This window comes from Elephas maximus, chromosome 14, assembly GCF_024166365.1.
Source record: "Elephas maximus indicus isolate mEleMax1 chromosome 14, mEleMax1 primary haplotype, whole genome shotgun sequence".
NCBI lineage: Eukaryota > Metazoa > Chordata > Mammalia > Proboscidea > Elephantidae > Elephas > Elephas maximus.
The window spans coordinates 29,558,657-29,571,910 of record NC_064832.1 but is presented as its reverse complement, the minus strand read 5'-3'; the positions used below and the strand labels follow the sequence as shown (position 1 = coordinate 29,571,910).

At 37.7% G+C, this 13,254-nt stretch overlaps 1 protein-coding gene across 4 annotated transcripts in view; it reads left to right on the top strand.

Moving 5' to 3' along the window:
* The window catches only part of FNDC3A (fibronectin type III domain containing 3A), a 240,066-nt gene that overhangs the window by 160,469 nt on the left and 66,343 nt on the right, over positions 1–13,254 (top strand). For all 4 annotated transcript variants that reach the window (XM_049853006.1, XM_049853004.1, XM_049853005.1 and 1 more), the window contains one exon: positions 11,517–11,754. In XM_049853006.1, coding sequence (XP_049708963.1) covers positions 11,517–11,754 — 238 coding nt within the window. The remainder of the gene's footprint in view (positions 1–11,516; positions 11,755–13,254) is intronic.

Genomic DNA, 13,254 nt, shown 5'->3' with positions numbered 1-13,254 from the left:
GTGGCATAATGATAAAGAGCTACAGCTGCTAACCAAAAGGGTCGGCAGTTCAAGTCCACCAGGTGCTCCTTGGAAACCCTATGGGGCAGTTATGCTCTGTCCTACAGGGTCTCTATGAGTCAGAATCCCCTCGAAGGCAATGGGTTTGGTTTTTTTGGTATATCGCAGCACAGAATAACACTTGATATGTTAGTGATGACGTTAATGGCTTATCAAGAAAAGATTATCGACTACCTGAGACTCCTGAAAGAACAACATTAAAAATTTTCTTCATCTTCCTTTCTTGTAATGGCTCCCCTAACTGAAATTTATGGGATGTAGGTTGTTGTGATGAGTGTGTAACAGGGAGGGAGGGAATTGTAGATCTCATAATGTGGGAAAAGAGCTTATATTGACTGCAGCTCAAGTTTCAGGTCACTACTTTGAGCTGGGCTTGGTATTTCACTTTGCGTTTATGTCAGCACACAGCAGTGAAGTCAGTAAATGTTTCAAAGATTCTGCAAAGCAGTCTAAGTACACTCTTCTCTCTCTCTCCCCTGGGTAGAACACCCAAAAAGATGGGCAGGGTACAGGCAGAAGGCTGGAAGATAAGGGGACTTAGAGGTTTAGATGAGGATGAAAAGGTATAGTCAGAGTAACAGAGACCTGAAGAGAAAGGAGTTTGTGGTCACTGACATTGTGTGTGTGTATAATTTATATAAATGTTTGTTGACTGAATGGTGGGAAATACATGTATTATCGTTTAAGAACTTAGAGTTGGAGTAATTCCGGGTTCACCGAAGAAGGTTGCAAAAAAGTACCAGAGAGGCAAAGGCTGTGGGAATGGAGGAAGTCACAGAACCCTAGTAGCTTGAAGTTGTTAAGAGAGGGGAAAGCAGTCTAATAGAACTAATGCAATGCATATTATTTCTCTTTTTTTTTTTTTTTTTGGAGCATTTTATCATTGTTTATGTGAAAGTTTACAGAGCAAATTAGTTTTCTATTCAACAGTTTATACACAGCTTGTTTCATGACATTGGTTGCAAACCCCTGAATGTTTCAGCACCTTCTGCCCTGGGTTCCCCGTGTCCATTCACTGAGCTTTCCCCCGCTACCATCCTTCTGAACTTTGCTTTTGGGCAAATGCTGCTCTGAATAGTTGATTGTTCTGAGGCATACATTGCTCACTGGTGTTACTGTTATTTTTGTAGGCCTGTCTGCTCGACGGCACTGAGTTCGGTTTTTGGTTTTTTTTTTTTTTGTATGGCTATAATGTGATCTCCAGGAATGTCAGTTCCAAGTTTGAAGGGTGTCTCAGGGATTCCACCAGTCTCTATCAGACCAGTAAGTCTGGCCTTATTTACCAGTTTGAATATTGTTCTACATTTCTGTCCCACTCTGTCCATGACCTACTATTGTGGTCCCAGTCAGAGCGGTCAAAACAGCCATAAGAACAGCAGTAGTGGTAGCTGGGCACCATCTAGTTCTTGTCTCAGACTAATGGAGGCCATGGTTCATGTGGTCCATTAGTCATTTGAACTAAGTGTTTCCTTGAGTCTTTGGTTTTCTTCTGTCTTCTTTGCCCTGGACGAGAAGAGGTCAATTATTGTATCTTAGATGGCCACTCGAAAGCTTTTAAGACCCCAGTAGCTTCTCACCAAGGTAGGTGTAAAGCATTGTCTATGAGGATTACAATATGCCAGTTAACCTAGATGTCGCTTGAGACTATGGTCCCTAGCCCTCAATCCCAGTATCTCAGTCCTGAGAGGAATGGTTATGGCTGAGTTTTCATGACTGTGTCCCCTGTGCAGACTGTTGCATACAGAGGTATATTTGCAGCATGTATACTTACATATATGTATGTGGGTATACTTCCATATGCCCTCCCCATCCCTATTTAGCTTACATATCTACTTGTGTATCCATTCGTACATTACTGTTTGTTGTTATTGTTGTTGCAGGATTGTATATGTGTTAGATTTACCCTTGTTACCTTTCACTCTTGCTTACCTTTCAGTGTCTTCTTTTGTATTGATTATGTTATGCTGACTTCCCTTGTATTTTATCTCTCCCTTCATCAAAGTTGTACCTGTCTACTATTTATTTAGTGGTTTTACCTCTCCTCCCCTCTCCCATCCTTTGTAACCGTCAAAGAATGTTTCTCTCTGTGTGAAAACCTTTTCTTGACTTTTTATAAGAGTGGTCTCATACAGTGTTTGTCCTTTTGTGATTGACTTATTTCGCTCAGCATAATGCCTTCCAGGTTTATCCATGTGGTGAGGTGTGTCACAGATTTGTCCTTATTCTTTAATGTTACATGGTATTCCATTGTGTATTCACCACAGTTTGTTTATCCATTCATCCGTGGCTGGGCACTTAGGCTGCTTCTATCGTTTTGCTATTGTAAATAATGCGTCAGTTCATGTCCTTTGCCCGTTTTTTAATTGGGTTGTATTTTTGTTGTTCAGTTGTGGTTTTCTATAAATTTTAGAAACTAGGCTCTTGTCAGAAAAGTCATAGCCAAAATTTTTTTCCCAAGTCTTTGATGAGCATAAGTATTTGCATTTCAGGAGATCCCAATGGATTCTTCTGCTGTTCATGCTTTTTAGGTTATGTTTGATAGTCTATTTATGCCATAAATCAGGGCTCCTAGGTTTGCCCTTATTTTTCTTCTATTATCTTTATGGTTTTAGGTTTTTACATTTAGGTCTTTGATCCATTTTGAGTTAGTTTTTGTGCATGATGTGAAGCACGGACGCTGTTTGATTTTTCTGCAAATGTATATGCAGTTTTGCCAGCACGATTTGTTGAAGAGACTATCTCTTCCCCATTTAATGGATTTCAACCGTTTGTGGAAAATTAACTGTACATAGGTGGATGCGTTTATTTCTGGGTTCTCAGTTCTGTTCCGTTGGTTTATGTGTCTGTTGTTGTACCAATACAAGGCTGTTTTGACTACTGTGGCTACATAGTAGGTTCTGAGATCAGGCAGCATGAAGCCTCCTACTTTATTCTTCGTCTTCAGTAATGCTTTATTTATCCATCTCATTAACAAATCTTGTTGGAATTTGGATTGGGGTTGCATTATATCTGTAGATCACTTTGAGAAGTACTGTCATTTTCACAGTATTAAGTCTTGCTATCCATAAGTATGATATGTTTTCCATTTATGCAGGTCTCTTGGTTTCTTGTAGCAGTGTTTTGTAGTTTTCTTAGTATAAGTCTTTTACTTCCCTAGATAGATTTATTCCCAAATATTTTATCTTTTGGAGGGCTATTGTAAATGTTATTGTTTCCACATTTCCTTTTTGGAGTTCTCTTGGTTAGTGTAGAGGAATCCGACTGGTTTTTGTATGTTAATCTTGTACCCTGCCACTTTGCTAAATCCTTCTATTAGTTCCAGAGTCTCTGGGATTTTCTGCGTATAGGATCATGTCATCTGTAAATAAGGGTAGTTTTACTTCTTCCTCACCAATTTAGGTGCCTTTTAATTTCCCCTGTCTTGCCTTATTTTTCTGGCTAGCACTTCCAGTACGATATTGAATAAAAGTGGTGATAAAGGGCATCCTTGTCTAGTTCCCTTTCTCAAGGGGAATACTTTGTCTTTCTCCATTGAGAATAATGTTGATTGTGGGTTTTATATGTATGCCTTTAATTATGTTTAGGAATTTCCCTTCTATTCCTATTTTCCTGAGAGCTTTTATCAAGAATGGGTGTTGGACTTTATCAAATGCCTTTTCCACATCAATCGAGATGATCATGTGATTCCTTTCCATTGTTCTGTTTATGTGGTGGTGAATTTATATTGATTGATTTTCTTTGGTTAAGCCATTCTTGCACACCTGGTACGAATCCCACTTGGTCATGGTGTATTATTTTTTGATGTGCTGTTGAATTTTGTTGGCTAAGATTTTGAGAATTTTTGCATCTGTATTCATGAGGGATATTGGTGTATAATTTTCTTTTTTAGTGGTGTCTTTGCCTGGCTTTGGTATCAGGATTATGCTGGCTTCATAGAATGAATTTGGGAATATGCCTTCCGTTTCTCTGTCCTGTAGTAGTTTGAGTAGGGTTGGTGTCAGCCTTTCTCTGAATGTTTGGTAGAATTCTCCAGTGAAGTAGTCTGAGGTAGGGCTTTTTTTTTTCTTGGAAGTTTTTTTATGGCCTCTTCAATTTGCTCTTTTATTAAGGGTCTGTTTAAATTTTCTACTTCAGTTTGTGTTAGTTTAGGTAGGTAGTATGACTCTAGAAATTTGTCCGTTTCTTCTAGGTTTTTAAATTTGTTAGAGTACAGTTTTTCATAATATTCTTGTTTTGATCCTTTTTATCTCAGCTGGTTCTGTTGTAATATCGCCTGTCTCATTTATTATTTTGGTTATATGCATCTTTGTCAATTTGGCCAGTGGTTTGTCTATTTTATTGATCTTCTCAAAGAACCAACTTCTAGTCTTGTTGATTCTCTCTGTTGTTTTTCTGTTGATTATTTCATTTCTGCTGTAATCTTTGTTATTTACTTTTTTTCTGGTGACTGGGCATCTTTTGCTGGGGTTTTTCCCCCCTTTTCATTTGAGTTGTAGGCATAAGCTATTGATTTTGCCCCTTCCTTCTTTTTTGATGTGTGCAGTTATTGCTATGAGCTCTTCTCTGACCACTGCTTTTGCTTTGTCCCACAGGTTTGGTATGTTCTCATTCTCATTTGATTCTAGGAATTTTTTTTATTTCATTTTTAGTTTATTCTATTACCCAGTGGTTTTTCAGTAAGATGTTATTCAATTTCCATGTGTTTGATTTTTTTTCCCCCCCGTTCTTCCTGTTATTGGTTTCTAATTTCTTGGCGTTGTGGTCAGAGAAGATGCTGTCTTTATTTTAATGATTTTGAATTTATTGAAGCTTGCTTTGTGGCCTAAAATAGGGCCTGTCCTAGAGATTCATCGATGTGTGTTGGAAAAATATACTATGCTGCTGCCAGGTGGAATGTTTTGTATATGTCTATGAGGTCAAGTTGGTTAATTGTGTTATTTAAATCTTATGTATCTTTGTTTAGTTTCTTTCTGTTTATTCTGTCCATCATTGAAAGTGGAACGTTAAAGTCTCCTACTATTATTGTGGAACTGTTGATTTCTCTTTTCAGTGCTGAAGTTTGTTTTATGTATTTTGGAACTCCTTGTCATTGGGTGTGTTGATATTATGATTATCTCTTCTTGATGGATTGTCCCTTTAATCATTATATGATGCCCCTCCTTGTCTCTTATGATGTGTTTTGATTTAAAGTCTGTTGTGTCAGGGATTACTGTTGCCACTTCTGCTATTTTTTGGTAACTGTTTGCATTTTTTTTTTCCATCATTTGTTTTTTAACCCATTAATGTCTTTGTGTCTAAGGTGTGTATCTCTTGTAGGCAGCTTATTGATGGGTCATAGTTTTTTATCCGTTCTACCACTCTCTATCTCTTGACTGATGCATTTAAACCATTTACAGTCAGTGTGATTATAAGTATGAATTTGCTATTGTCATTTTGTTATGCAGTTGGTGTTTTCTTTGTTCCACTTAATTTTCTGTGCTGAGTTTTTTTATTCTTTGTGTTTTCTTTATATTTCCTTCATTGTTGTTGCTTTTGTATTTACTGAGTCTTTATACTTTTCTTTATTTTGGGGAATAGGTTTATTAACTTTCTCTGTATTTACTTTGACATTTACCTTTGTCTTCCTATGTTTAAAACAGTCTCTTATTTCTTGATATTGCCATGACTTACTCTCCATATGATTTCTTGTAAGGGTGGCCTGACTTTTACAAATTCCCTTAATTTCTGTTTATCTGAGAATGTCTTGATTTTGCCATCGTATTTGAGAGACAGTTTTGCTGAGTACATGATTCTCGGTTGGCAATTCTTTTCTTTCAGGGTTTTAGTTATGTCATTCCATTGCCTTTCCTGCATGGCTTCTGCCAAAAAAATCAGAGCTTAGCCTTTTTGGAGTCCCTTTATAGGTAATTTTTTTTTTTTTTTTTTTTTTCAAGCTGTTTTCAGAATTCTCTATCTTTGGACTTTGAAAGTTTGATTATGACATGTCTTGGTGACTTTCTTTTGTGGTCTATCTTGTATGGGGTTCATTGAGCTTCTTGGATAGAAATCTTTCATGATATTGTTCAAGTTTTCTTCCAGTAGATCTTCAAAAAATTTTCCCTGTGCTTTTTTTTTTTTTTTTCTTCTGTCTCCTTTTCTTCTGGGATTCCAGTCATGTATAAATTATTCCCCTTCATAGCACCGCATGTAACTCTTAGGTTTTCTGCATTTTTAAATTCTTTTTTCTGATTCTTCAGACAAACTGGTATGAAGGAATTTGTCCTGTTTTGCTAATTCCTTCTTCCATTGTTTCAATTCTACTTCTGTGTGCTTTGATTGAGTTATTTATTTCTAATATTTTATTGTTAATCTTCTGGATTTCTAGTTGCTGTTTTTGTATGATTTCTATTTGTCTGTTTGATTTGTCCACCATATGCCTGTTTGTAGTACTGTGGTGGCTTGCATTTTGCTATGGTACTGGAAGCTGTGCCAACAGTATTTTGAACACCAGCAGGGCCACTCATAGTGGACAGGTTTCAGCAGAGATTCCAGACAAAGACAGACTAGGAAGAATGACCTGACAGTCTACTTTTGAAAAAATTGGCCAGTGAAAACCTTATGAATAGCAGCAAAACATTGTCTGATACAGTGCTGGAAGATGAGCCCCTCAGGTTGAAACACACTCAAAATATGACTCAGGAAGCGATGCCTCAGCAAAACAGACTTGGCATTAATGATGTGGATGGAGTAAAGCATTCAGAGCGTTCATTTGCTGATGTGGCATTACTCAAGAATGAAAAGAAACAACTACAAACATCCATTAATAATCGGAATGTGGAACATACAAAGTATGAATCTAGGAAAATTGAAAGTCACCAAAATTGAAATAGAACAAATAAAGGTCCATATCCTAGGAATTAGTGAGCCGAAATGGTCTGGTATTGGCCATTTCGAATCAGAAAATTATGTAGTCTACTATGCCAGGAATGACAACTTGAAGAGGAATGGTGTTGCGTTCATTGTCAGAAAGAACATCTCAGGATCTGTCCTAAAGTACAGTGCTGTCAGTGGTAGGATAATAGTAATATGCCTACAAGGAAGACCAGTTAATACAAGTATTATTCAAATTTACACAAAAACTAGTAATGCCAACGATGAGGAAATTGAACATTTTTTACCAACTTCTGCAGTCTGATATTGATCAAACATTCGATCAAGATGCGTTGATAATTACTGGTGATTGGAATGTGAGAATTGGAAACAGAGGAGAAGGACCTGTAGTTGGAAAATATGGCCTTGGTGATACAAAAGACACCAGAGATCCCATGATAGAATTTTGCAGGACCAACGACTTCTTCATTGCAAATACCTTTTGTCATCAACAAAATCAGTGATTATACACGTGGAACTCAGCAGATGGAAAACACAGGAATCAAATGAACTACGTGTGTGGCAGAAGACAGTGGAAAAGCTCAGTATCCTCAGTAAGAACAAGGCCAGGCGCCTCCTGCAAAACAGACCATCAGTTGCTCATATGCAAGTTCAAGTTGAAGCTGAAGAATATGAAAACAAGTCCATGAGAACCAAAATATGACCTGGAGTATTTCCCTGTATATTTGGAGACCAGTCGAAGAACAGATTAACACATTGAAACGAGTTGTGGGATGACATCAAGGACACCATACATGAAGAAAGCAAAAGCTCATTAAAAAGAGAGGAAAGAAAGAAAAGACCAAAGTGGATGTCAGTAGAGACTGTGAAACTTGCTCTTGAACTTAGAGTAGCTGAGGTGAACAAAGTGTAGTAAAAGAGCTGAACAGAAAATTTCAAAGGACAGCTCGAGAAGACAAAGTAAAATATTATCATGACATGTGTAAAGACCTGGAGTTATAAAACCAGAAGGAAAGAACACACTCAGAATTTCTCAACCTGAAAGAACTAAAGAAAAAATTCAAGCCTTGAGTTGCAGTTTTGAGGATTCTATGGGCAAAATATTGAACAATGCAAGAAGCATCAGAAGAAGATGGAGGAGAAATATAGAGCCCCTGTACCAAAAAGAATTGGTCCACGCTCAGCTATTTCAGGAAGTAGCATGTGACTGAGAATCAGTGGTACTGAAGGAAGAAGTCCAAGCTGCACGGAAGGCATTGATGAAAAACAAGGCCCCAGGAATTGACAGGGTAGCAATTGAGGTGTTTCAACAAACAATGCAGCATTAGAAGTGCTCACTCACTATGCCAAGAAATTTGGAAGACAGCTACCTGGCCAACCGTCTGGAAGAAATCTATATTTGTGCCCATTCTACAGAAAGGTGACCTGACAGAATCTGGAAATTATCAAACCGTATCATAATATCACACATAAGTAAAATTTTGCTGAAGATACTTCAAAAATGGTTGCAGTAGTACATTGGTAGGGAACTACTAGTAGTTCAAGCACCAGATCAGAAGGGGGCTTGGAATGAGGGATATCATTGCTGATGTAAGATGGATCTTGGCTGAAAGCAGAGAACACCAGAAAAAACGTTTACTTGTGTTTTATTGACTATGCAAAGACATTCGACTGTGTTGATTACAGTGGATCGTTATGGATAACATTGTGAAGAATGGGAATTTTAGAACACTTAATCATGCTCATGAGGAGCCTGTACCTAGACCAGGAAGGATACAGTCATTTGAACAGAAAAAGGGGATACCACGTGGTTTAAAGTCAGGAAAGATGTACATCAGCGTTGTGTCCTTTCACCATACCTATTCAGTCTGTGTGCTGAACAGATAATCTGAGAAACTGGACTGTATGTAGAATAACATGGCATCAGAATTGGAGGAAGACTCATTAACAACCTGCACTGTGCAGATGACACAACCTTGCTTGCTGAAAGTGAAGAGGGCTTGAAGCACTTACTGATGAAGGTCAAAGACTACAACCTTCAGTATGGCTTACACCTCAACATAAAGAAAACAAAGTCCTCATAACTGAACCAATTAGCAGCATCATGATAGACAATATTGAAGTTGTCGAGGAGTTCATTTTACTTGGATCTGCTATCAACGCCCATGGAAGCAGAAGTCGAGAAATCAAACAACGTATTGCATTGGGCAAATCTACTGCAAAAGGTCTTTTTAAAGTGTTCAAAAGCAAAGATGTCACCATGAAGACTAAGGTGCAGGTGACCCAAGCGATGATATTTTCAGTCACTTCGTATGCATGGGAAAGCTGGACAGTAAATAAGGAAGACGGAAGAATTGATGCCTTTGAATAATACTGTTGGTGAAGAATACTGAATGGACTGCCAGAAGAATGAACAAATCTGTCTTGGAAGAAGTACAGTCAGAATGCTCCTTGAAAGCAAGGATAGTGAGACTTTGTCTAATATAGTTTGGACATGTTATCAGGAGGGACCAGTCCCTGGAGAAGGACATCATGCTTGGTAAGGTAGAGGGTCAGCAAAAAAGAGGAAGACCGTCGATGACATGGATTGAAACAGTGGCTACAACAATGGTCTCAAACACAGTAATGATCCTGAGGATGGCGCAGGACCAGGCGGTGTTTTCTTCTGTTGTGCATAGCGCCACTGTGAGTCAGACCTGCCTCTATGGCACCTAACAACAATAACATTTGCCATTTTATTCTTCTGGGGTTTTGCCTGTGCTTTCCTTAGTTTTGTCTGTGCTGGATCTCTTTGAGGACCCTATATATAAGCCTTCTGAATTCCTTATCAGGCAGCTCCATTACCATCTCTTCCTAAGAAAGGTTTTCTGCCCCTTTATTTTGGTCACTTGGGTGAGCCATCTTGTCTTGTTTCTTTATACAATTTGATATTGTCTGCTGTCTCTGAGGCATTAAGGTGCTATTTTGTTTATTTACGATTTGATATGTTACAGAGCGTGCTGTCTGGCTGGGGAAGGGCAGAGTTGGCTCTCTTCAGCAGGAGAGGCAAGGAGCAGGCAGCCAGGGCTCTCACAGGTGCTCCCACTGATGGGGAAAGGGCATGGTGACCTATAGCAGAAGGTATAAACTAAAACCCATTGCCATTGAGTCGATTCCGACTTATAGCAACCTTACAGGACAGAATAGAACTGCCCCATACAGCTCCCAAGGAGCCGCTGGTGGATTCGAAGTGCTGAGCTTTTGGTTAACAGCTGAGCTCTTAACCACTGTGCTACCAGGACTCCAGCAGAAGGTATAGCAGATACTTTAATAGGCTCTTTAGCAGCAACTATATTCTTTCTGAAACACTCTGTTCCTCTTTAAAAAATTATTGTAATTTAGGCTTATCTGATTGTATTCTAGCATGCCTGTACCTACCAAGTACATATGTTTATATACAAAATTTATAAAATTTACTATCCCTAAACATAGTAAAATTTCTTCCTAAAAATGCTAGTTTGCCTTTAAATGAGCACTTTACTTTTTAATCATTTTCTGTTTCCTGAGGAAAGGTATTATTTAGATATTTGTTATCTCTCCCTAATGATTATTTACATCTAAAAGAGTAAGGGCCATATTTTAGTGGAGCAGCTAAGGATTCCTAATTTTGAGATTAAAATCCTTACAGCCTTTTAGGCTTATATGTATATTCTGAATACTTGCACCTCAGATGAGGTTCAAGGAGAATAAATCAATCATTTTTAAAAATCTGTTTCTGCAGTGTGACCCCTGTGAAAACTGTAATTTCTAAGCCTCAAAACCATAAATATTTTTTCATAACCTATTGCTATTTTTTATTGCTAATAAGTATTTGGTGTTTGTCTCCCTCAGAATAGTGTTCACTTGTTAAAATTATCCTGGTCATAATCATAAAAATTTTGTATCTGAAACTCTTACACATGGTCGATCTCTCTCATTCTGAATCCAGAGTTTTGTTTTGCTTTTTTCCATTTTTATTTGGTCTTTCTACAACTTGTTCTTTATTTACATCCCCCACAATATGGAAAAGGAAATTATTTGTTATGCAGTGGTTAAGCATTCGGCTGCTAACAAAAAAGTTGGCAGTTGAAATCCACCAGCTGCTCCTTGGAAACTCTATGAGGCAGTTCTACTCTGTTCTGTAGGGTCACTATGAGTTGGAATCAGTTCTATGGCAACAGTTTGGGTTTTCTTATTTATTTATTTTGGTTTGTTATGCCTAACCAAAAATTCCTTTGAGTCTCTTCATTTTTACTCCCTCACTAAAATTTTTTAAATTTACTTAACACATAGGCTAAATACCTAATGTCATTGCTCATTTTTTGTTTATTTACTATTTAGCTAATCTCTTCAGTGTTTTCAAATTTATATTGCATTGTTTAACAAAAACTATTTCATGTTGTTCAGTGCTGATTCATATGTCTCTAATGTATTTAATAAAATCTTTTCATGTTGATTCTCTAAATTTTTTTTATTTAATAGTATAAAATTTCTTAGTCTAATCTAACATATTTATAAAAAAACTGCTCACATCTGTTTAAAAGAAATTTTTAATCTTAATTTTGTAGGTTATTGAAGATAATGGTGTTCGAAGAGTTGTTGTGGTTCCCCAGGCACCAGAGTTTCATCCTGGTGGTCACACTGTGTTACACCGTTCTCCACACCCTCCTCTGCCCGGTTTCATTCCTGTCCCAACCATGATGCCCCCTCCACCACGCCATATGTACTCACCAGTGACTGGAGCTGGAGACATGGCGACACAGTATATGCCACAGTATCCATCTTCACAAGTATATGGAGATGTGGGTAAGACATCGTAAAATAATCCTGTTTTATTGAGTTGGATGTTCTTTGCTTGTACAGTAGATACTATCACCATGAGTTTGAATCATCTTGATGGCAACTGTTTTTTTTTTTTAATCATCATATAAAAGAATCAACAGTATTTATGTCATGATTATTTTTTATTGTTCAAGCACTGCTAGGTATTTCATCCTCATGATCACTCTTCAAGCAGATAAGCAAAAAAATCACAAAGAAGAAGTAACTTACATCACTCCAAAATATTTAGCGGAGTTGGCATTCAAATATCAGGTCTTTTCTCTGTCCTGCGATCTCAGCTCTGAGGAAATTTTGAACCAGGAATAGTCATGTCTGTCTTTTTTTTCTTTAAAAGTTTTAAATTTATTTTGTTGTTGTTGTTGAGAATATACACAGCAAAACATAAACCAGTTCAACTGTTTCTGCATGTACAGTTTGATGACATTGATGACATTCTTCGAGTTGTGCAACCATTCTCACCTCCTTTTCTGAGTTGTTCCTCCCTCATTAACATAAACTCACTGCCCCCTAAGGTTTCTGTCTAATCCTTCGAGTTGCTGTTGTCAATTTGATCCCGTATAAATAGATCTTAAAAGAGTGTAATGCTCAAGGCAGACCTTTTTTACTAGTTAAACTATTGCTCAGTTTTAAGAAGACTTCAGGGGATATTATTGATTTAAGGTTTAAAGATTATGTCAGGGTAGTAGTTTGAGGGGTGCATCCACCCTCCATAGCTCCAGAAAGTCTGGAGTCCATGAGAATTTGAATTTTGTTCTGTGTTTTCTCCCTTTTGATCAGGATCCTTCTATGGAATCTTTGACCAAAATGTTTAGTATTGGTAGCTGGGTACCATCTGGTTCTTCTGGTCTCATGACAAAGGAGGCAGTTGTTCATGGACACAATTAACCACACGTTCCATATCCTCCTCCTATTCCTGACTCCTTTTTCTTCTGTTGCTCCAGCTGAAAAGAGACCAATTGTTATGCCTTGAATGGCTGCTTGCAAGCTTTTGAGACCCCAGGCACTATGCAGTGAACTTAGAAGTGTAGAACAGAAGCACTGTCCACATTATTAGGCCAGTTATCTGAAGTATCCCATGAAACCATGACCCTAAACCTCCAAACCAAGGAACCAAATCACATGAGGTATTTGGTTATACATAAGCAGCCTCAGCAGCCTCTCTTTTTTTTGTCATTGTCGTAATTTTATCTATCACACAATTTTCATCCTTTCAACTTTTTAGAGGTGTACAACTTATTGACAGTAATTACAATAATTGATTCTGCAACCCTACCCTTAATCAGTGCAATTTTTCCATCATTGTTAATCCTTCTTTTTCACCTCCCTCCTGTCTGTGGTAACTGTTAATAAACTTTGGTCTCTGTACATTAGTGTTATCAACAGCTGAATGGATAAACTAAATGTGGTCCATACGTACAATGGAATACCACTCAGCCAGTAGGAGAGATGAAGTCTCGATACATA